The following is a 24,114-nucleotide window of genomic DNA, read 5'->3' as shown; positions in this document are numbered from 1 at the left end:
AGTACTAGAACTAAGAAAGTTTTATTAAAGAAACAAGCAACACAGTAATCGAAAGGATAATAAATGCAACAGTTCAGCAATGATAACCACACATGTGCACAGAATTAAGATAACAGCATCAATCAAGCTCTATCGTTGTCTAGGGGTAAATGACCAAATTTAAAAGTGACTCAAAGTTCAGTCCAGTTAGTAGTTCAGTTCGCAGTAATCGTTGCCATGGTGATGGACAACGTGGGGGAAGAGAGACAGAGAACAGGAACAACTGATCATTCAGCACAGCTTCACTCACAGACCGGCGAGATGGCTCACAAGCAGCTTTCAGGCGGGTCCTTGGTGATGTCACCTGAGGTCACCGACTGTGACCCCTCCTCCAGATGCGGTCGATCCTCTGCAGTGAACCCGGCACCCAGGCAAGGGCGGACACACACCGGGTTCCCGCTGATCGTACCTTTCCACCCTGGCCGTTGTCTGGTACTTCTCACCCACTCGTGAGAGGCGCACCGCTTCCAGGGTCTCATTACCTCGGGTGGCGTGTGTCCTGCCTTAGCGAACCTGTCCCTTTTTATCCCCCTGCTGGGGTATCGCCTGTCCATCACTTCAAACAGTTCAAGGTTCAAAGGGGGGAGCCGCTCTAGACAGCTGTCTCTCCCACGTCCCTTCATTACACATCTCCAGACGCTGCTCCATTGTTCCTTATCTCTCCTTCCCCTGAGGGCAGGTGGCAGACCAACTGCTGATGCCACTGATGTTAGCCCAGGCCAGCAAACATCTTAATTTTATGTGTATTCTCGTCACACATGCCTTTTGCCCTCTCCTATCAGATAACCCCTTCTCCTGCCCTGTATCTCTTTCAGCAAGCAACTTCCCAGCTCTCTACTTCACCTCTTCCCCCTCTCCCGGTTTCACCTGTCACCTTCTTCCCCCACCCCCCAACACCACCCCCTTCTTACTCTGATTTCTGATCTTTTTTTCTCCACTCCTGATGAAGGGTCTGAAATGTTGACTGTTAGCTTTTTTCTGAAGATGCTGTCTGACCTGCTGAGTTCTTCCAGCATTTTGTGGGTGCTGTTTAATCAGGAACTCTGCTTTGACATACCCAATGACTTGGCCACCACAGCCATGTGTGGCAATGAATTCCACAGATTCACCACCCTCTGGCTAAAGAAATTCCTCCTCATCTTTGTTCTAAAGGGACGTCCTTGCATTCTGATGCTGTGTCCTCTGGTCCTAGACTCCCCAGTAAAGGCAACATCCTCTTCACATCCATTCTATACAGGCCTTTTGACATTCACTGAGATTCTCCACACTCACTCTCTTAACGTAAGGTCTATTACACGCCTCTCCCCACCCCCACCCCCATCGTTTATCCTATTTCCTCGAGCAAAGACGTCCATTTGGCCTTTCAAGTCTCTGCTTGTGGTCAGATCAATCTACTTTCCTTTATTACGTTCATTCACATGCCCACTAACTGCCCCTAATTCTCCTATCACTCACATACACTGCAGGTGTTTCATAGTGAGCAATTCACTGATCAACCGTCAAGCCATGGGTTGTGGGAGGAAAATGGAAAACCCATGGGCATTCTTCACATCCACAAGGAGAAGATTTGCACTCCAGAGAACACCAAAGTTCAGAACCAATCCTGAACCACTGGAGCTATGAGACAGCACAACCTACAATATCATGGTCCATTCCCCTCTCACCACTTCTCTTCCCACCTGCCCTTCACCTACCTTCTGGATACCCTCCTAATCCTGTCCATGGTCCTCTCTTATTACACTCCACTTTCAGCCCATTCCCCCTTCTGCCTGTCACCTCCCAGCTTCTTCCTTCATCCCCATTCCCCACCCACCCACCTAACCCCTCCCCTACCACCTGTCAGCTTGTACTTCCTTCCCTTCCCCTCCCTCCCCCCCCCCCCATCAACTTATTCTGGTTTCTGTCCTCTTTCCAGTCGTGATGAAGGGTCTCGGCTTGAAACATTGGCTGTCTATTCCCCTCCATAGATGCTACCTGACTGCTGTGTTCCTCCCACTTTGTGTGTGTGTGTTGCTGAAGCATTACTGTGCTGCCTTTTTAATACAGAATTTTATATTTTCCCTTGTAATATCACAATTCAGTTGTCGTTTCTACAAGCACAGGTGATTGCAATTGAAGTGGTGAACCTGAAACCTCTTCAGTAATGTTTGCTGAAGGTTGATATAACTAGAGCAAGGGGTTCAGATGGGGTCGAGTTTGTTAGGTGTGTTCAGGAAGGTTTCTTGACACAATATGTAGAGGAGAGGCTGTACTTGATTTGGTATTGGGAAATGAACCTGGCCAGGTGTCAGATCTCTCAGTGGGAGAGCGTTTTTGAGATAGTGAGCATAATTCTATCTCCTTTACAATAGCGTTGGAGAGAGATAGGAACAGACAATTTAGAAAAGCGTTTAATTGGAGTAAGGGGAATCATGAGGCTATCAGGCAGGAAATTGGAAGCTTAGATTGGTAACAGATGTTCTCAGGGAAAAGTACGGAAGAAATGTGGCAAATGTTCGATGTTTGTGTGGAGTACGTTCCAATGAGCCAGGGGCGTTATGGTAGGGTACAGGAACTGTGGTGTACAAAGGCTGTAATAAATCTAGTCAAGAAGAAAAGAAAAGCTTACAAAAGGTTCAGAGAGCTGGATAACCATATAACCAGATCTAGAAGATTATAAGGCTAATAGGAAGGAGCTTAAGAAGGAAATTAGGAGAGCCAGAAGGGGCTATGAGAAGGCCTTGGCGGGCAGGATTAAGGAAAACCCCAAGGCATTCTACAAGTATGTGAAGAGCAAGAGGATAAGATGTGAAAGAATAGGATCTATCAAATATGACAGTGGGGAAGTGTGTATGGAACCAGAGGAAATAGCAGAGGTACTTAATGAATACTTCAGTATTCACTATGGAAAAGGATCTTGGTGATTGTAGTGATGACTTGCAGCAGACTGAAAAGATGGAGCATGTAGATATTAAGAAAGAGGATGTGCTGGAGCTTTTGGAAAGCATCCAGTTGGATAAGTCACTGGGACCGGATGAGATGTACCCCAGGGTACTGTGGGAGGTGAGGGAGGAGATTGCTGAGCCTCTGGCGATGATCTTTGCATCATCAATGGGGACGGGAGAGGTTCCGGAGGATTGGAGGGTTGCGGATGTTGTTCCTTTATTCAAGAAATGGAGTAGAGATAGCCCAGGAAATTGTAGACCAGTGAGTCTTACCTCAGTAGTTGGTAAGTTGATGGAGAGGATCCTGAGGGGCAGGATTTATGAACATTTGGAGAGGTATAATATGATTAGGAATAGTCAGCATGGCTTTGTTAAGGGCAGGTCGTGCCTTACAATCATGATTGAATTTTTTGAGGATGTGACTAAACACATTGATGAAGGCAGTAGATGTAGTGTATATGGATTTCAGCAAGGCATTTAAAAAGGTACCACATGCAAGGCTTATTGAGAAAGTAAGGAGGCATGGGATCCAAGGGGACATTGCTTTGTGGATCCAGAACTGGCTTGCCCACAGAAGGCAGAGTGGTTGTAGATAGGTCTTATTCTGCATGGAGGTCGGTCAGCAGTGATGTGCCTCAGGGATCTGTTCTGATACCCCTACTCTTCGTGATTTTTATAAATGACCTGGATGAGGAGGTGGGGGGAGGGGTTAGTAAGTTTGCTGATGACACAAAGGTTGGGGTGTTGTGGATAGTGTGGAGGGCTGTCAGAGATTACAGCGGGACATTGATAGGATGAAAAACTGGGCTGAGAAGTGGCAGATGGAGTTCAACCCAGGTAAGTGGGAAGTGGTTCATTTTGGTAGGTCAAATATGATGGCAGAATATAGTATTAATGATGAGACTCTTGGCAGTGTGGAGGATCAGAGGGATCTTGGGGTCTGAGTCCATAGGACACTCAAAGCTGCTGTGCAGGTTGAATCTGTTGACTCTGTGGTTAAGAAGGCATATGGTGCATTGGCCTTCATTAATCGTGGAATTGAATTTAGGAACCAAGAGGTAATGTTGCAGCTGTATAGGACCCTGGTCAGACCCCACTTGGAGTACTGTGCTCAGTTCTGTTCACCTCACTACAGGAAGGATGTGGAAGCCATAGAAAGGGTGCAGAAGAGATTGACAAGGATGTTGCCAGGATTGGGGAGCATGCCTTATGAGAATAGGTTGCGTGAACTCGGCCTTTTCTCCTTGGAGGATGAGAGGTGACCTGATAGAGGTGTATAAGATGATGAGAGGCATTGATCGTGTGGATAGTCAGAGGCTTTTTCTCAGAGCTGAAATGGTTGCCACAAGAGGACACAGGTTTAAGGTGCTTGGGAGTGGGTACAGAGGAGATACCAGGGGTAAGTTTTTTATTCAGAGTGGTGATTGCGTGGAATGGGCTGCCAGCAACGGTGGTGGAGGCGGATACGATAGGGTCTTTTAAGAGACTTTTGGATAGGTACATGGAGCTTAGAAAAATAGAGGGCTACGGGTAAGTCTAGTAATTTCTAAAGTACGGATGTTTGGCACAACTTTGTGGGCCGAAGGCCCTGTATTGTGCTGTAGGTTTTCTGTTTCTATGTTTAATAGTTCACTATCCAGTTGAATGGGAATTTTGATGGTTCAGCTTTAGACCTTAAGACACAGGAGCAGAATTAGGCCACTCAGCCCATCGAGTCTGCTTTGTCATTCTATCATGGCTGATCCCAGATCCCACTCAACCCCATATACTTTCTTGCCCTGACTGATCATCAAGTGATTAACTTCCCTCTTGAATATACCCACGTGTTTAGCATCCACCACAGTCTGTGGCAGAGCATTCCACAGATTTCCTACTCTCTGGCTAAAAGAATTCCTCCGTACCTCTTCTAAAGGGTCATGCCCTCAGTTTTGAGGCTATACCCTCTAGTTCTGGATACCCCCACCATTGGAAACATCCTTTCCACATCCACCCTACCTAGTCCTTTCAACATTTGATAGGTTTCAATGAGATCCCCACCCCACATTCTTCTAAATTCCATTGAGTACGTGCCCAAAGCTGCCAAACGCTCCTCATATGTTAACCCCTTCATTCCCGGGATCATCTTCATGAACCTCCTGGACTCTGTCCAATGACAACACATCCTTTCTGAAATATTGGGCCTCAAACTGTGGCAGTGCTCCCAAGTGCGGCCTGACTAGAGTCTTCTAAATGCCAATTTTGCATTCGCCCTCTTTATCACAGACTCAACCTGTAAATTAATCTTGCACAAGGAATCCTAAGTCCCTCTGCACCTCTGATGTTTGAACCTTCTCCCCATTTAGATAATAGTCTACACGATTGTTCCTTTTACCAAAGTGTATTTATCATACATTTCCCAATCATGTACTCCATCTGCCACTTTTTTGCCCATTCTTTCAATTTGTCGATTGCATTGCTTCCTCAGCATTACCTGCCCCTCCACCTATCTTCATATTATCCACAAACTTTGCCACAAGGCCATCAATTTCATTAACCAAATCGTTGACAAAAAATGTGAAAAGTAGCAGTCTAAATACTGGCCCCTGAGGAACACTGGCAACCAGCCAGAAAAGGTCCCTTTTATTCCCACTCGCTGCCTCCTGCCTGTCAGCCATTCCTCTATCCATACCAGTACCATCCCTGTAACACCACAGGATTTTATCTTGTTAAGCAGCCTCATGTAGCACCTTATTAAACGCCTTCTGAAAATCCAAGTAAATGACATCCACTGACTCTCCTTTGTCCATCCTACTTGTTACTTCCTTGAGGAACTCTAACAGATTTGTCAGGCAAGATTTCCCTTGACACAAACCATGCTGATTTTTGACTTATCATTAGTCTCCAAGTACCTCAAAACCTCATCCACTCAGTGGCACCCACTCCTGCTCCCTGACACTCACGGACCTCTGGCACACTGCGAGTGTCTTTCACGGTGAAGACAGACGCAAAGTTCCCATTAAGTTCATCTGCCATTTCTTCATCCCCCATTACTACCTCACCAGTATCATTTTCCAGTGGTCCAGAATCAACTCTTGCCTCCCTTTTACTCTTTATATAACTGAAAAAACTTCTGGTATCCCGCTTTATATTACTAGCTAGTCTGCCCTCATATTTCATCTTTTCCCTTGTAGCTTTCTTCGTTGACTTCTGTTGGAATTTAAAAGCTTTCCAATCATGGAACTTCCCACTCACTTTTTTTTTTACCTTGTATGCCAATTCCTTGGCTTTTATGCAGTCCCTAACTTCCTTTGTCGGCCATGGCTGCCTACCACTGCCATTTGAGAACTTCTTCCTCTGCGAGACATATCTATCCTGTGCCTTGTGAATTATTCCCAGAAACTTCAGCCACCTCTGCCCTGCCATCATCCCTGCCAGTATCCTCCTCCAACCCACCTGGGCAAGCTCCTCTCCCATGCCTCTATAATTCTCCTTATTCCATTGTGATACTGATACAGTTGAAATTGGAAGTTTACATACTGTCACGTGACCAGCAACAATGAATATAGAATTGAGTCAGGTTTTTAAAACAAACATTTATTAAACTCTGCTCAGCAATAGCGAAAAGTATTCAAACAACTAACTTAACCGGAAGTTACCTGCTATACGGCAACTCTGGAACAGTTCTTAAAGTGGTAATCGAACAGTTTTAAAGTGGTAAATTCAAACACAGTCTTAAGGTGGTAAATTCAAACGCAGTCTTAAAATGGGAAATTCAGAAGTCCAAGTGATTTACACAGTCAATAAGGAGAGACTTCTCTGGAAATGGATTTCTTCGAATACGTGACGTTACTGCTGATTCTCCAAAGGATTCACGACGAAGGAAATAAAACGGCTTGAAGGAACTGATCTTTTCCTGGTGAATGAACACTGCCCAAACCTTCCTGATATTACAGGTGTTATCTTAGATGCAGGTCACTATTTCCGAACGAAGAATCAATAAGGTCAATCCTGTATTAAACCGCCGAACGAAACCAACTTTACTCAATCCTTCAGGTTCCCGTACTTTACTAAGGTCCTCACTCTCCAATACTAGACTGTAAAGGTAAATCAAAGTACACCAAACAAAACTGGCAGCGATTGGCAAAACTACCGGCACAACAGTTTTACCTTACACTAGAAAGTAAAACTCCACGTTAAAACAAAACTGCGTCAGGAGATGAATACGCACCATAATGGAGTAACTGACGAACTAAACAACGAATCCCCTGCATAACTACAGGCGTTTCCCGTTATATACCTGTTTAGAACATGTCATCACGTGACCTCACACTGGTGGGAAGATTACATCACCCCACCATCACAAGACAATTACATCATACTCACAAGGTACTCAATTACATCATGGTCATAAGACGGTCATAAGATACCCACGAGGTAGGTAACAATACACCTTGGCCAAATACATTTAAACTCAGTTTTTCACAATTCCTGACATGTAATTGTAGAAAACATTCCCTGTCTTAAGTCAGTTAGGATCACTACTTTATTTTAAGAATGTGAAATGTCAGAATAGTAGTAGAGAGAATGATTTATTTCAGCTTTTATTTCTTTCATCACTTTCCCAGTAGGTCAGAAGTTTACATACACTTTGTTAGTATTTGGTAGCGTTGCCTTTAAATTGTTTAACTTGGGTCAAACATTTTGGGTAGCTTCTCGCAGTAAGTTGCTGGAATTTTGTTCCATTCCTCCAGACAGAACTGGTGTAACTGAGTCAGGTTTGTAGGCCTCCTTGCTCACACACGTTTTTTCAGTTCTGCCCACAAATTTTCTATCAGATTGAGCTCAGAAAATGATGTCAAGTCTGGTTCATCCTTGGGAGCAATTTCCAAACACCTGAAGGTACCACGTTCATCTGTACAAACAATAGTACGCAAGTATAAACACCATGGGACCACGCAGCCATCTTACCACTCAGGAAAGCGACGTATTCTGTCTCCTAGACATGAACGTACTCTGGCGCAAAAAGTGCAAATTAATCCCAGAACAATAGCAAAGGATCTTGTGAAGATGCTGGAAGAAATGGGTAGTCAATTGTCTATATCCACAGTAAAACGAGTCCTATATCGACATAACCTGAAATGCTGCTCAGCAAGGAAGAAGCCACTGCTCCAAAACCGCCATAAAAAAGCGAAACTACAGTTTGCAAGTGCACATGGGGACAAAGATCTTACTTTCTGGAAAAATGTCCTCTGGTCTGATGAAACAAAAATTGAACTGTTTGGCCATAATGACCATCGTAATGTTTGGAGGAAAAAGGGTGAGGCTTGCAAACTGAAGAACACCATCCCAACCGTGAAGCATGGGGGTGGCAGCATCATGTTGTGGGGGTGCTTTGCTGCAGGAGGGACGGGTGCACTTCACAAAATAGATGGCATCATGAGGAAGGAAAATTATGTGGATATATTGAAGCAACATCTCAAGACATCAGCCGGGAAGTTAAAGCTCGGTTGCAAATGTGTCTTCCAAATGGACAATGACCCTAAGGATACCTCCAAAGTTGTGGCAAAATTGCTTAAGGACAACAAAGTCAAGGTATTGGAGTGGCCATCACAAAGCTCTGACCTCAGTCCGATAGAAAATTTGTGGGCAGAACTGAAAAGCATATGCGAGCAAGGAGGTCTACAAACCTGACTCATATACATCAGTTCTGTCTGGAGGAATGGAACAAAATTCCAGCAACTTACTGTGAGAAGCTTGTGGAAGGCTACCCAAAACATTTGACCCAAGTTAAACAATTTAAAGGCAACGCAACCAAATACTAACAAAGTGTATGTAAACTTCTGACCTACTGGGAAAGTGATGAAAGAAATAAAAGCTGAAATAAATCATTCTCTCTACTATTATTCTGACATTTCGCATTCTTAAAATAAAGTAGTGATCCTAACTGACCTAAGATGGGGAATGTCTTTCAGGGTTAAATGTCAGGAATTATGAAAAACTGAGTTTAAATGTATTTGGCTGAGGTGTATGTAAACTTCTGACTTCAACTGTACATGTGAGTTATGCTTCTGCCTCTCAAATTGCAGTATGAATTCAATCATATTATGATCATTGCTTCCTAAGCATACCTTTATGTTAAGCTCCCTCATAAGATCTGGATTATTACACAACATCCAATCTAAGACAGTCTTTCACCGAGTAGGCTCAAACACAAGCTGCTCTAAAAAGCCACCTTGTAGGCATTAAACAAATGCCCCCTCTCGCGATCCAACACCAACCTGATTTTCCCAATCCCCTTGCATATTGAAGTCCCTCATTACAATTGTGACATTACTCTTATTACTTGTCCTCTCCAGCTCCCTTTGCAATCTCAACCCTACATCTTGGCTACTATTTGGAGGCCTGTATATGATTCCCATGATGTTTTTTTATTGATACTGTTTCTTAACTCCACCCACAAAGATTCAAGGTTCTCTGACCCTATGTCACTTCTTTCTAAAGATGTAATCCCATCTCTTACCAACAGAGCCACACCACTGCCTATGCCTTCCTGCCTGTCTGTTTGATACCAAGTATATCCTTTGATGTTAAGCTCTCAACAGTGGCCGCCTTTCAGCCACGGCTCAGTGATGCCCGCAACGCCATACCCACCAACCTCTAATTGTGCCACGAGTTCGTCCACCTTTGGTTCACTAAGTTGAAGTTCAAGTTTAATGATCATCCAACCATACCCATGAATACAGCCCAAATGAAACGGGATTCTTCTGGGGCCAAGGTGCAACACACAGTACTCATAGTTCATACAATAACAGAAAAACATACAATCACAAAGATAAATATACCCCTTGTATAGCATAGCCTATATATTGATGGCACGTAGAATGTTGTCGTGGTCCAGCTTGTCTCCCATCGAGCAAACACTGGAGGGCAGCAGCAGCCCCCAACCCAGTGTGCACACACAGAGACCTCTGCCTTCTCCCACACCTCCTCCAGCGTCTCCTCTCCTGGGCAGCTGCAATAGGTGACCTGAAGCTAGTTGCTGTTTCTGTGCTCCCGTTAACACACCAAGGCCATAGCTGACCTTGCTACACTTAAATCTACTAAGTTCACTAGAAAATTTATGAGACTACTATATCACATCTAAATAAGAAATGACAAAGTGTGTTCAAGTCTGGAACTCTGATAATCCAGCTCCACTCAAGTCCCAAGCATGCTAGGTTAATAGTTTGATTGTGTACATTAACCGTAAGCTAGTGTACAGCTAAGTCATTTCTATCAAGGAGAATGGTACTGAAGGGAGGTACTTAAAAACCTTTTAAATTTCCCTGGAAATTTAACTCAATTCAAGAGAATCAGAATCAATTTATTACCAGTCCCGTATGTGAAACATACCAGAATTGATTGTGGTTCGATGCCAAACACAGGACAATACCGTACAGACAACACAAAAGCAACCAACAATTTACAAGGCAATTGTGCAAAGAGCCATGAGCAATCAACAATTAGCAGAACGGTCACATGTGCAAACATCAATAATCAAACTTAAATGTGAACAATATGAACAGAGTTAATAATTCTCAACAGAACAAGGAGAGCAGGAAAGACCATTTAACGGATGTTGTTTGGGGACAGTCAGGGTATCACAGCTGAGTGAGTTCTGTTGAGCTGGGTAGCTACTGGAGTGTAGCTTTGGAGATGACGTGATGTCCTGGTGGTGATGGACTTGAATTCTAAACATGAAACCATTTTAATATTGTTCTAATTGTAGTTTGCTTTTTAAGAGAATCCTTTATTTATTTCTCAGGGTTGCCCTGGGCCTTTCCTGCTTGGATTGGTTATGGAGAGATGTCGCCTTACTCTTACCCACACAGAACAGCCTATTATATTTCTTCATGGATTCATGGTGCTAAATTCTATCATAATCTTGATATTGACTATGTTGGGGTTAGTAAAATAAAACATACTTGTTGCTTATGGTAATATTGTAGAATGGTAACTAACATCTGATGTTGAATGTAAATAACTAAACTAATTTTACAAGGTGCCATGACAGTATCATGTGTAGCATGATGCTATTACAGTGCGGGGTGCTCTGGAGTGCGGAGTTCAATTCCAGCTCCATCTGTAAGGAGATTGTATGTTTTCCCTGTAACCAAGTGGGTTTCCTCCCTTGGTCCAAAGACGTCTGGTTGGTAGATTAATTAGTCATTGTAAATTGCCCCATGTTAAATAGATTGAATTTCCCCGTTCAGTTGGATAGTGGATTACCAACGTTATATTCTCAAATAGGCTCGGGTTAAAATAGGTGGCTTGCTGGGTGGCACAAGCGCGTTGGGCCGAAGGGCCTGTTCCACACTGTATCTCTAAATACAAAGTAAAAAAACAGCAGAATGTAGGATTGAACATTTTAAACCTATATTTAATTATCTTTAAACCGATCATTAGGTAGCAACTTAAATAATTATTCTGTCTTGTGCATGTAGTTTGCAATTAAGGAGAATATGTTATTGAACGTACAATGGGGTGGGGGGGATCTCATTGAAACCTGTTGAATGGTCCTGACGAAGGGTTTCGGCCCGAAACTTTGACTGTACCTCTATCGATGCTGCCTGGCCTGCTGCGTTCACCAGCATTTTTTGTGTGTGTTGCTTGAATTTCCAGCATCTGCAGATTTCCTTGTGAATGGTGAAAGGCCTTGATAGATTGGATGTGGAGAGGATGTTTTCTATGGTAGGACAGTCTAAGACTAGAGGACACAGCCTCAGAATAGAGAGGCATCCTTTTAGAATGGAGATGAGAAGGTATTAGCCAGAGAGTGGTGAATCTGTGGAATTCATTGCCATAAGCAACTGTGGAGTCGAAGTCTTTATGTATGTATAAAACAGAGGTTGATAGATTCTTGATTAGTCAGGGCGTGAAGGGATACAGGGAGAAGGCAGGAGATTGGGGCTGAAAGGGAAAATGGATCAGCAATGATGAAATGGTGGAGCAGACTCCAGGCCAAATGGCCTAATTCTACTCCAATATCTTTTGATCTTATGAAAGGAAAATAAACTTAAGGCTGTTTTTTTTCAGCTGTCCATTCAAATTCATAACAATTACCTAAGAGATTTCGAATAGATCAGTGACTACAGATTTTAGTGCCAAATCAAGTGCAAATGTAGTGGCGTTTGAACTTGTATTTTATTCACATTAATCAGTCTAGTAAACATTTTACATGACTTTCAAACGCACTTGATAAAATACCACTGTTCAGAAAATGTCAGTAAAAGGCAGCGAAGGGGCACTTGAAATGTATTTTGCATCAAGCAATTCCAAGCAATGTGGAACAGCAGCGATGAATGCATGTTCTTTGTCCTCTCTCTCCTCAGAGACAGTTATGCAGTGAGATCTCCCGGGGTTAATACAAGGACAGTTGTTTGTCAGATTAAGTACGAAATGACATGGATGGGTACAGCAAGAACAATTTTGAAGACTACAAGATAAAAGGAGCAGATTAGGCCATTCGGCCCTTTGACTTTGCTCTGCCATTCCATCATGGCTGATTTATTGCCCTTTCAACCCCATTCCCCTGCCTTCTCCTGTAACCTTTGACACCCTTACTAATCGAGAACGTGTTAGCTTCCACTTTAAATATACTCAATCACTTGTCCTCCACAGCTGTTTGTGGGAATGAATTCCACAGATTCACCAACCTCTAGCTAAAGAAATTCCTCATCTTCTCTGTTGTAAATGGATGTCCCATTATTCTTAGGTTGTGCCCTCTGGTCCTAGACCAGAAACATTCTGGAATGTTGGAAACATTTGCTCTACATCCACTCTATCTAGCCCTTTCAATATTCGATAGGTTTCAATGAGATCCCCCTCATTCTTCTAAACTCCTGAAGTTTGTGAATGATACATAACTAAGAAGCAAAGCAAAGACTGAACAAGATATTAGCAAACGTTAGCAAAGAGTAGCTTTCTGTAAAGTTATACCCATTCAAGCAAAGCAACATAGGGAGTTGATGTAATCTAAATCACACTTTAATGAAAAGTGGCCTTTGAGGGAATTTCCTTGCACACTAATTCTTAAAGGTGGTCGGAGAAGTTGACAAGGCAAGTAATGTGGTTCTTAAGGAGACTGAAGGTGAACACAAATTTGAGCTGGTATACTAAACCTATCAACAGTTACATCCGAGCTGATGAGAAACAGCTTCCTCTGGCAAGTGAGCCAGTATTGGAATTCATCGGTTAATTGGCGGAATCATTAGAAAGGTGATTTTAAGTTTTTATTTTTACAAAGCTCATATGTAATCCAGACCACACCACAAGAAAGGTTTGTGAAATCAACTTCAATGTGAACTTAAAATGCAGTTGGATACGAAAATTTTAAAGGAAGTTTATTTGCTGAGTTTGAGGAAAATCTCGGGTGCATGTCATAAGTTCACAGATCCTTCAGGGTCAGCCCAAGTAAACTTACCAAATGATTCCTTTCTCTACCATGCAGTTTCAAAACAAGAAGCAGGAGGGATGGGCCATTCAGATGTTTGAGTCTCGGGTCAGAATCAGGGTTAATATCACTAGCATATATTGTGAAATTTGTTGTTTTGCAGCAGTACTGCAAACAAACCAAAGACTAAGCACGGGGGTGGGTGGGGGTGTTGACACTGTATGATTTGATGCACTCAAATTTAATGAAGTTCCAAAGTTCAAAGAATATGTTTGACCCTTTATTAAGAATCCAGCAAGGATGAATGATCTTGTTATGATTTTTTAAAAAAACTAATTAAAGTAAAACTTGCAATATAACAAAATAATGATGTCAGTGGTACTAAGCATTCTTAAGATTATTTAAACGGTCACCCAAAAAAAAAATCAGCCCCCCCATGGCTTACATTCTGGATCTACCTGGACAAAACTGACCCAAGATAGAGCACACGTTTGTAACCATACTGTTTGCTTCTATCATGCCCAACCCACATGAAAAATTACCCATAATAAACATACAACACGAAATACAATACAGACGGAAAATAGGTACAGGCTCGTACAAGTACATTGCAATACATAATAAAGTTATAAATTACAATAAGTGCATAAATATGAAAAATAAGTCATCCAAAAAGAGAGGGAAAATAGTGAGGTTGTGTTCATTGGTATTTTGCCCATAAATTAGCCTTTTTGTTTAGGTATTTATGTTGAATATTGGTGTCAGTGCTGAAAGTACCATAATCTGGAATAAATAGTCTTCTACTAAAATGTGTTTTTTTTTGTTGTTAATTAGCCCTATAATTCAGATTTGTGTTTCATTTCTCAAATCCTACTCATGGAAGGAAAGTAATTTAGTGTTCATAATTGTAAATATGTTTTGTTTCTAATGGTAAATAATTGGCAGCAAAATTAATGTCGCTGGTATAGTTGGCACTAATCTCTATTTAAAGATATATATTTTGTGCAAAATCAAAATGATGTTCATAAATTAATTGGATTAATTTATGTTTCTCTCCAAGATTTGGAATGAAAGACACTTTGACAAGAAGTACATCATGGTATGTTTCACATAGTTTTTATCTCCTATTTTCTTATGACACAGAAGGCTGTTCAGCCCATTAAGTCATTTGGCTATGGGTGCTCCTATCAGTCCCGTTTTCCCACGTATTGTCTTGTAACCTGCTCTCTCCCACAGAAGACATGGGAGCAGAATTAGGCCATTCTATCTATTGACTGCTCCGCCATTCTATCATGGCTGATCCATTCCTCTCTCAACCCCGTTCTCCTGCCTATTCTCCTTAAGCATTGACTGCCTGACTAATCAAGAACCTACCACTCTCAGCTTTAGATATACCCAATGACTTGGCCTCTACAGCCGTATGTGGCGATGAATTCCATGAATTAACCACCCTCTGGCTAAAGAAATTTCTCCTCATCTCTGTTCTAAATGGACGTTCCTCTATTCTGAGGTTGTGTCCTCTGGTCCTGGACTCTCCCACCATGGGAAGCAACGTCATATCCAGCAGCTCACCCTGACTTCCCATGCCATCAGCTACACTACTAACGCACCTTGTGCGTATGGGGAAGAAATTAAAGCACTAAGGAGAGTTGGGGAGGGCCTTCCAAGAATAACTTCTGCCGAAAAATATTTTGAACATATTTCCAATTTAATTTTTATATGTAACATTTTTAAAAAAAAACAAATTTAAATTCACATGGTAAACATTTTTGAATGATTTCATTACATGGTGAGGCAAGAACATAAGGTTTTTATCAACGTCAGTATGATAAAACATTAAAATGCTAGTGTTTCTAAATAAGCAACATCTTTAAACTAATTATATGAAATCAATAACCCAATTTTATATTTTAGGATAGTACAATGTGGTAACATTAAGTCCAGCACTATACTCACTTTCTCCTATACTTAAGAAAGTGACCACTGAGTCTACATACGCGGTCTTCAAAAGCATGTGTTCATGATGTTCTTTTGCAATTGCCCATAACTTCAAGGTTCAACGTGTTGTGCATTCAAAGACACTCTCCTGCACACCACTGTTGTAACACGTGGTTATCTGAATTACTGTCACCTTCCTGTCGGCTTGAGCCAGTCAGGTTATTTTCCTCTGACCTCTTTCATCAACAAGGTGTTTTTGCCCACAGAACTGCCGCTCACTGGATGTTTTTTTGTTTCTCGCACCATTCTCTATAAACAATACAGATTGTTGTGTGTGTGTGTGAGAGAGAGAGAGCGTGCGCATGCGCGCGGTCAATAAATCAATCAATCAATCAATCCCTGGAGATCAGGAGTTGCTGAGCTACTTAAACCACCCCGTCTGGCACGAGCAATCATTCCACGGTCAAAGTCACTTTTCCTCCCCATTCTGATGTTTGTTCTGAACAACAACTGAACCTCTTCAATGCTTTTATGCATTCAGTTGCTGCCACGTGATTGTCTAATTAGATATTTGCATTAATGAGCAGGCATACCTAATGAAGTGGCTGCTGAGTGTATCTTCATTCAGTTTCCTTTGGGAAATTATAAGAGCTCTTGATGCTTTTGTTCCTACTTCATCTTTAACATGTGTCCCTGGTTTTTGTTGAAGTCAGGTATTACAGAAGTGTGCGTTATGTATTCCAATGTTAATTTTTGCCTCATTGAATTATATGAGAAGAAGTTTCATTCATTTGGAAAGATGTGTGCCTGAAATTTCAAACCCAGTGAACTGTCCGTGTAATAACATCCCTGTGTTGTACTTTGCCTCTGCGTTCATTCTCCACAGAGCTGAAATACAGAGAGTTTGGCATAGAATACCAAATAATGCTGAGTTTATGGTCAGCAATGCTTTTATGTGTGAAGAGTGAAGAAAGTGGATTTTCTTTGACCTGAATACATTGATTTGCTATAATTTGACGTAATTCAAGATCCAGAGTTGGTTCACGAGAATGATTCTGGGAATGAAAAGGTTAACATATGAGGAGTGTTTGATGGCTCTGGGCCTGTACTCATCGGAGTTTAGAAGAATGAGAGGGGATCTTATTGAAACCTATCAAATGCTGGAAGTCCTAGATAGAGTGGATGTGGAGAGGATGTTTCCTATAATGAGAGAGTCCAGGACCAGAGGGCACAGCCTCAGAACAGAACAATATTGCCTTAGAGCTGAGTGCAGAGTAGCCCTGTAGCCATCCCCCTCAACAACAGGTATATCACTTTGGATACTGCTGGGGGGGAGGGGTGTGGGATGACCTAACAGAGGAAAGTCACTCTGTTCAGATCTCTGGCACTGAGCCTGCTTCTGTGACTCAGAAGGGAAGGTGGAAGACGAGGCTCTGGAGATAGGATACGTTAGTTAGAGGAATGGACAGGAGGTTCTGTGGGCAAGAACAAGATTCCCTGGTGGTATGTTGCCTCCCGCGAGCCAGGGTCCGGGATATCTCGGATCGAGTCCTCAGCAACTTCAAATAGGAAGATGAATGGCCAGAAGTTGTGGTCAATGTAGGTACCGGTGACATGGGTAGGATGTGCGGTAAGGTTCTGCATAGGGAGTTCAGGGAGATAGATTGGTGGAGGGGCAGGTAGTGTTGGGGAAACAGGTAGGCTGCAGAAGGACTTAGACAGATTAGGAGAATGGGCAAGAGGATGGCAAATGAAATCCAATGTTGGAAAATGCATTGTCATGCACTTTGGTAGTAGAATTAAATTTGCAGATTTGAAGAAAATCCAAAAATCTAAAATGCATAGGGACTTGGGAGTCCTTGTGCAGAACACACTAAAGGTTAACTTGCAGGTAGAGTTGGTGAGGAAGGCAAATGCAATGTAGCACTCATGTCAAGAGATCTGGAATACAAGAGCAGGAATGTGATGCTGAGGCTTTATAAGGCACTGGTGAGGCCTCACCTTGGGTATTATGAACAGTTTTGGGCTTCTTCATCTAAGAAAAGATGTAATGGTATTGGAAAGGGTTCAGAGGAGCTTCACAAGGATGATTCTGGGAATGAAAGGGCTATCATACGAGGAGCATTTGATGACTCTGTGTCTGTACTCGCTGGAATTTAGAAGAATGAAGGGGGGATCTTTTTGAAACCTTTTGAATGTTGAAAGACCCAGGCAGAGTCGATGTGGAAAGGATGTGTCCCATGCTGGGGGAGTGTAGGACAAGAGGGCACAGCCTAGGATAGAGGGGAGTCATTTAAAACAATAAATGTGGAGAAATTTCTTTCACCCGAGAGTGGTGAATTTATGGAATTTATTACCACAGGCAGCTGTGGAGGCCAGGTTGTTGGGGACTTGATAGGTTCTTGATTGGACACGGCATCAAAGGTTATGGGGAGAAGGCTGGGGAGTGGGGCTGAGGAGGGGGAAAAGGCAGGATCAGCCATGACTGAATGGCGGAGCAGATGTGATGGTCCAATTGTACTAATTCTGCTTCTATGTTCTATGGTCCAAGGGAAAATCTTGCCTGAAAAATCTGTTAGAATTCTTTGACGAAATAACAAGCAGGATAGACAAAGGAGAATTGGTTGATGTTGTGTACTTGGATTTTCAGAAGGCCTTTGACAAAGTGGCTGCTTTAAAAGCTATGAGCCCATGGTATTACGGGAAAGATTCTAGCATGGAGAAAGCAGAGGCTGATTGGCAGGAGGCAAAGAGTGGGAATAAGGGAATCCTTTACTGGCTGGCTGCTGTTGACTAGTGGTGTTCCACAGGGGTCTGTGTTGGGACTGATCCTTTTTACGTTATGTGTCAGTGACTTGAATCATGGAATTGGCTTTGTGGCAAAGTTTGCAGACGATATGAAGATAGATGGAGGGGCAGGCAGTTTTGAAGAAGTAGAGAGGCTACAGAAGAACTTAGCCCAATTGAGAGAATAGGCAAAGAAGTGGGAGATGGAATCTTGTGTAGGGAAATGCATGATACAAAGTTGTAGTCTATTTTCTAAATGGAGAAAATTCAAGAAACAACTGCAAAGTTTAACTTGCAGGTTGAGTCAGTGGTAATAAATGCAAATATGATGTTAGTATTCATTTGGAGAGGCCTAGAATATAAGAGCAAGGGTACTTTATAAGGCATTGGAGCATTGTGAGCAGTTTTGAGCCTCTTATTAATGAAAAGCTGTGCTGGCATTGGAGAGTGTCCAGAGGTGTTTGACGAGAATGATTGCAGGAATGAAAGGGTTAATGCATGAGGAGCATTTGATGGCTCTAGGACCGTACCACTGGAGTTTAGAAGAATGAGATTGTATCTCATTGAAATGTATCAAATATTGAAAGGCCTAGATAGAGTGGATGTGGGGACGATGTTTCCTATAGTGGGTGAGTTTAGGACCAGAGGGCACAGCTTCAAACTAGAGAGACGTCCATTTAGAACAGAGATGAGGAGGAGTTTCTTTAGGCAGAAGGTAGAGACTCTCTGGAATTTATTGCCACAGGCAGCTATGGAGGGCAAGTCATTGAGTATATTTAAAGCGGAGGTTGATAGTTCCTTGCTTAGTCAGGGTGTCAAAGGTTACAGGGAGAAGGCATGAAAATGAAAATGTTGGTGCAGACTCAATGGACTGAATGGACTAACCCTGTTCCTGCAGCTTATGGTCTAATGAATTCTGGTCTTTAAAAAGAAAAAGAAGTATTTAATTAACACAAGATATACTGCAGATGCTGGAAGTCTTTAGCAGCTCACATAAGATGTTGGAGGAACTCGGGCACCATCTATGGAGGGGAATTTTTGATGTTTCGGGCTGAGATCCTTCATCTGTACTGGAAAGGACGGGGGACGAAGCCAGAATAAGAAGGGGTGAGGCAAACGAGGGGACAGTTGAGACCAGGTGAGGGGGAAGGTTGGAGAGAGGGGATGAGTAAGAAGCTGGGAGGTGATAGGGCGAAGAGGTAATGGGCTGAAGAAGGAAACTAATAGATGAGGATAATCATGCACTGATGTCCTTCAGAAGAGGAAAGATGTCATGGCCAACTAATCTGGTCAGTAAGTGACTCAAATCCATCATCAATGTGACAGCTAAATCAATGTGAAAAATAGCAAGTGATGAGGGGGAGAGTGGATGTAACAAAGAGTAATTACCTGGATTGGATTCATCCTGTGAAGGCAACAGGACATGTTGGAGGGTCTCAGCAGGTCAAGCAGCATCAATGGAAATTGTACTTTTCCTCCACTACATTGGTGCTACTTCCTTCACCTGTGCTGAGCTCATCAAATTAATCAACTTTGTCTCCACCTTCCAACCTGCCATTGAATTCACTTGGTCCGTTTCTGACATCTCCCTCCCTTTCTCCATCTCTGGAGACAAACTGATATCTCTTATAAATTCCAATTGCTTTAAAAATGTGTTGCTCTGGATTTCCACCATCTGCTGAGAACACAGGGCATGTTGGGAAAATTGCCAAGTTATAGGATGGTAGCTGGCAACAGATAAAGTGTGGCCGTTCATATCAGACAGCTCCATAAGAACATAAGAGCTTAAGAAGTAGGAGTCAGCCATCTGACCCGTCGAGCCTGCTCCGCCACTCAGTAAGGTTATGGCTGATCTGGCCATGGACTCATCTCCTGCCTTTTCCCCATAACCCTTAATTCCCCTTACCACACTTGCTATGGTAACTTTGGTCTGAAATGCCCTTGTTTTTTCTAAGTTTTTGAAGTATTGGTTTATCTTCATCTCCATTGCATTGATAAAAATGTTCATTAAAATCTTTAGCCTTTTAGGGTACCTTGTGTGACTTAATTCCTTCTTCCCAAGTAGCCCTGGTTTTCCTTTGCCTCTATCTGTGGTGATCTCCCTTCAAGTTCAAGTTTATTGTCACTCAATCATACACATGTATCCATTAGTCTCGCGAGACCATGGATCTGCACCTGGAAAGTCTTGCTTCAGTCTCTCCAGGGCGCAGGCCTGGGCAACATTGTATGGAAGACCAGCAGTTGCTCAAGCAGCAAGTCTCCCGTCTCCACGCCACCGATGCTGTCCAAGAGACGGGGGCAAGGGCTGATACAGCTTGGCACCAGTGACATCACAGGAGTTGCTAGAATGAGGTTGAAGGCAACGTCGGGTTGCCTTAGGGACTCCAGCTCCGGATTTGTCCTCAGGGTTTACTCCTGAAGCCTCTCCCATGAGTGGGTATGGCCGCAAGGCAGCGGAGGTTTGAATTCAGAGTTTCCCTCTCTTAGATGGACTGCCTTCCCAGGCTGACAAGCTCCATCTACCCGAAGCACTGGTTTTAAGGCACCAGGACCCGCCTTCGCCCCTTCTCCCGTCAGTAGAAACAGTTCCGCCCGGCTTAGAGGCTAAGCCACACGAGAAGGCCAGGAGTTGGACTTGGTTGTCAGAGGCTATTTGAGGCGCGTGCCGTGAGGAGCACTTTTAGGTAGTGGGAGCTTGTCCCCACTACCACTCCTCGGCTTGACAGCCTTGGAACCATACACATGTATACTGACAAATGAAACAACGTTCCTCTGGACCAAGGTGCACAACACAGTATTTAAAACTCACAAATAGACAGGCAGACACTTGGACACTCAACAGATAAGTAATATTACTGCAATTAAATTAACGAATAATGAGGTGTATTTACAACACAAGTCAAAAAGTAAATAGTGTAACAATACTGGTGCTTCATACGTGATGAGACCTGGGTGGTGGCAGGGAGTTCAGTAGTCTCACGATCTGAGGGAAGAAGTTGTTCTCCATCCTAACACTTCTGGTCCTAATGCTATGGTACCTCCTGCCTGGCGGTAGGGGGTCAAGTAGATTGTTGATAGATGGGAGGAATGAATAACAATGCTAAGGGCTTTGTTTATACAGCGCTGCTGATAAATATCTCTGTGTGTAAGGGATCCCAATGATCCTCTTTGCCTTGAACTAAGTTTTGAAGTTTTGTCCCCTCCCACTGTCTGCCCATGTATCAGGCCTTATTAAAGAGAGCTTTCAGGGGTTTTATTTCATTACTATTCCATTTTTAGTCGAGTGATGTTTGTCTTTATCTATTGCCAAGGTACTGCGCCAGTTACTGGATAAAGTTGGTGTAAAGGATGTTGGTATTATTGCTGCAGATGGAAACTGGGGGATCGCAGATGATTTAATAGTTGACCCATACTTAAGTGACGCAGTTGAAATTATAGGGTAAGTTTTTGGGACTAAATTGCACTATAGAATCCAGCTCTTCCTAAAAGTTCTTTGCTTGCTGTCCAGAGTAGAGTTTTAATTAGAAAATGATTTCAAAATGATGAAGGATCTTAATAAGAACTATTATGTATTGTGGGTATTTGCTATCTTGCTTTATTGAAAATCTTGCACAGATTGATTTTGGTTTCATTTTCTGTATTACGATGTTTTACCTTTATTATAAAAGTATTTCTGGTTCCTAAATGTTATCATGGGGTGGTAGTGAGGATAAGCTCCAATTATCTGTGAAATGCTCCCAAGTGCATCCATAAGATGTAGGAGCAGAATTAGGCTGTTTGGCCAATTGATCATCATGGCTGATCCATTTTTCCTCTCAGCCCCAATTCCAGCCTCCTACTCATATCCTTCATCCCCTGACCAGTCAAGAATCTATATACCTCTGCCTTAATGGTACCCAATAGCTTGGCTGCCACAGCCACCGATGGCAACAAATTCCACAGATATACCACTCTCTAGCTAAAGAAATTCCTCCTTATCTCCATTCTAAATGGATGCCCCTCTATTCTGAGTCTTAGACTCCCCTACCAAAGGAAACATCCTTTCCACATCTACTCTGTCAAGGCCTTTCACTATTTGATAGGTTTCAATAAGGTCAACCCTCATTCTTCTGAATTCCAGTGAATGGAGGCCCAGAGCTATCAAATGATCCTCATATGGCAAGCCTTTTAATCCTGGAATCATTTTCATGAGCCTCCTTTGAACCCTCTCAAATAGCCTCTGAAAACCAAGTCCGGTTCCTGGCTTTCACGAGTGATTTGGCTATTAAGCCCAGCTCAACTATTTCTGCTGACAGAAGGGGTAAAGACAGGATACTGGTGCCTTATAACCAGTTGCTTCAAGCAAATGGGCCTGTCAGCCATGGTTGACAGCTCATCTGGAGAAAGAAAACTCTGATCCCAAGTGTCTCCTGCCTAGTAACTATACCCACGCATGGGGAAAGCTTCAGGAGTAAACCCCAAGGAAAATTCCAGAACTGGAGTCCCTAAAACAGTTCTGTGTTGAGTTCCACACTGATTGGCAACTCCTGTGATACTGCTGGTGCCAAATTGTGTTAGTCTCTGCTGTTCCTTTGGGTTTATCAGCTGTGTGGAGAAGGGTATTTCAGATTTACGTTTATTTTTGTGGGGAGAGGAGGGACTATGTTGATGGATGAACAGTTGAAAAATCATGTTGATTGTTAAAGAAAACAATCATAGGGAGTGTCTCAGTGGTGTGTCTTTGAATTAAAAAACCTTTCACCTCCCTCTATAGACAATCTAGTTAAACGCTTGGTGTGTAGAGTGAACTGAGTTGAATATAGCCATCAGACCAGTTTAAGTTTAGAATGTGCCTGTGAATGTAGTGCCTTTTAATCTGCACTTGGAAATACTCCTGAAATGGGATCTGGCTACAGAATGGTTAGACGCAACACACATGAACGTCCCCAGCAGCATAGCGGTTGGCGCCACGCTATTACAGCTAGTGGTGTCAGAGTTCAGAGTTCAGAGTTCAGTTCCGGCATCCTCTGTAAAAGGTTTGTACTCCCTCTCCGGGAGTGCATGTTTTCCCTCTGGGAGCTCCAGTTTCTTCCCACAGTTCAAAGACGTACAGGTTAGTAGTTTAATTGGGCATTGTAAATTGTCCTGTGATTAGGCTGGGGTTAAATCGGTGAGTTGCTGGGTGGTGTGGCTCATTAGGGACTGTGCCACACTGTATCTCTAAATAAAATGAAAACCAATGTGGTATAAAAGCCTGATTCTGGAAGATGAGAAAGAAGTCACATTTTTAAATGCTGGGTTGTCAAAGTATAACACAGTTTTACAGATAATTAAGTCAAGTAAATTGCTCTTCTCCTTTAATCTTTTGTTTCCTTTACTCTTTCCTTGAAACAACCTATAAACCTTCTTAACTAGTCCTGACATGCTTCTTCAGTTTCCTAGTCCATCAAAAATGTGTAGCTTTCAGCCTGTGGATGCACAAATATCAGAGGCAACATTACGGCTTGCAATTTGAGCTGAATCATATATATGTTGCTCCTATTCAAAACAAGATACTTGGCCAAAGAGATAGTTGCTGATTTATACTTATAGGCTAAATTCCTTCTCAACATGTACTGTATGTATGAAAAGAACAAAAGCTAATTGAGAAATTTGCCATTTATTTCTTTGGGATGCTTCATTTATTTGGAATACTACGCCGCTTAATTGGGACAAAAGACTGCTTCAAACTAGCGTCAGTCGTGTGTGCTTGTGTAGCTGTTTCACGCTATACTTTGCTTAGAGAGAACAGTTTTAAACAGCATCAGTTGCATGTGTTTGTGTTCAAAAAGCAGTGATTTTTGTCACTGATAGTTGGCGAGAAATAAGCAGTAAGACAATTCTGAACTGTTTTGCTCACTACGGTTTCAAACATTCCGGCTTGGAGGTGGCAGAAAATGGATGGGAGTGAAAATGAAACAATTTCACTACTTGAAGTTAGGAACTATGAAAAATTTAAAGGTATTGAATCACCTTGAATGTTACAATGAAAATGAG

The 24,114-nt window shown here is 42.6% G+C and overlaps 1 protein-coding gene across 2 annotated transcripts in view; it reads left to right on the top strand.

Moving 5' to 3' along the window:
- galcb (galactosylceramidase b) overlaps positions 1-24,114 on the top strand; it is an 86,393-nt gene that overhangs the window by 15,129 nt on the left and 47,150 nt on the right. Inside the window, exons 5-7 of one of the 2 annotated variants that reach the window (XM_063043505.1) lie at positions 10,747-10,886; positions 14,435-14,473; positions 21,411-21,538. In XM_063043505.1, the coding sequence (XP_062899575.1) occupies positions 10,747-10,886; positions 14,435-14,473; positions 21,411-21,538 (307 nt within the window). The remainder of the gene's footprint in view (positions 1-10,746; positions 10,887-14,434; positions 14,474-21,410; positions 21,539-24,114) is intronic. The other variant, XM_063043496.1, reaches the window with a different exon arrangement.

This window comes from Mobula hypostoma, chromosome 1, assembly GCF_963921235.1.
Source record: "Mobula hypostoma chromosome 1, sMobHyp1.1, whole genome shotgun sequence".
NCBI lineage: Eukaryota > Metazoa > Chordata > Chondrichthyes > Myliobatiformes > Myliobatidae > Mobula > Mobula hypostoma.
Note: the sequence above shows the minus strand (reverse complement) of the source record. Positions and strands in the feature narration are given on the sequence as shown.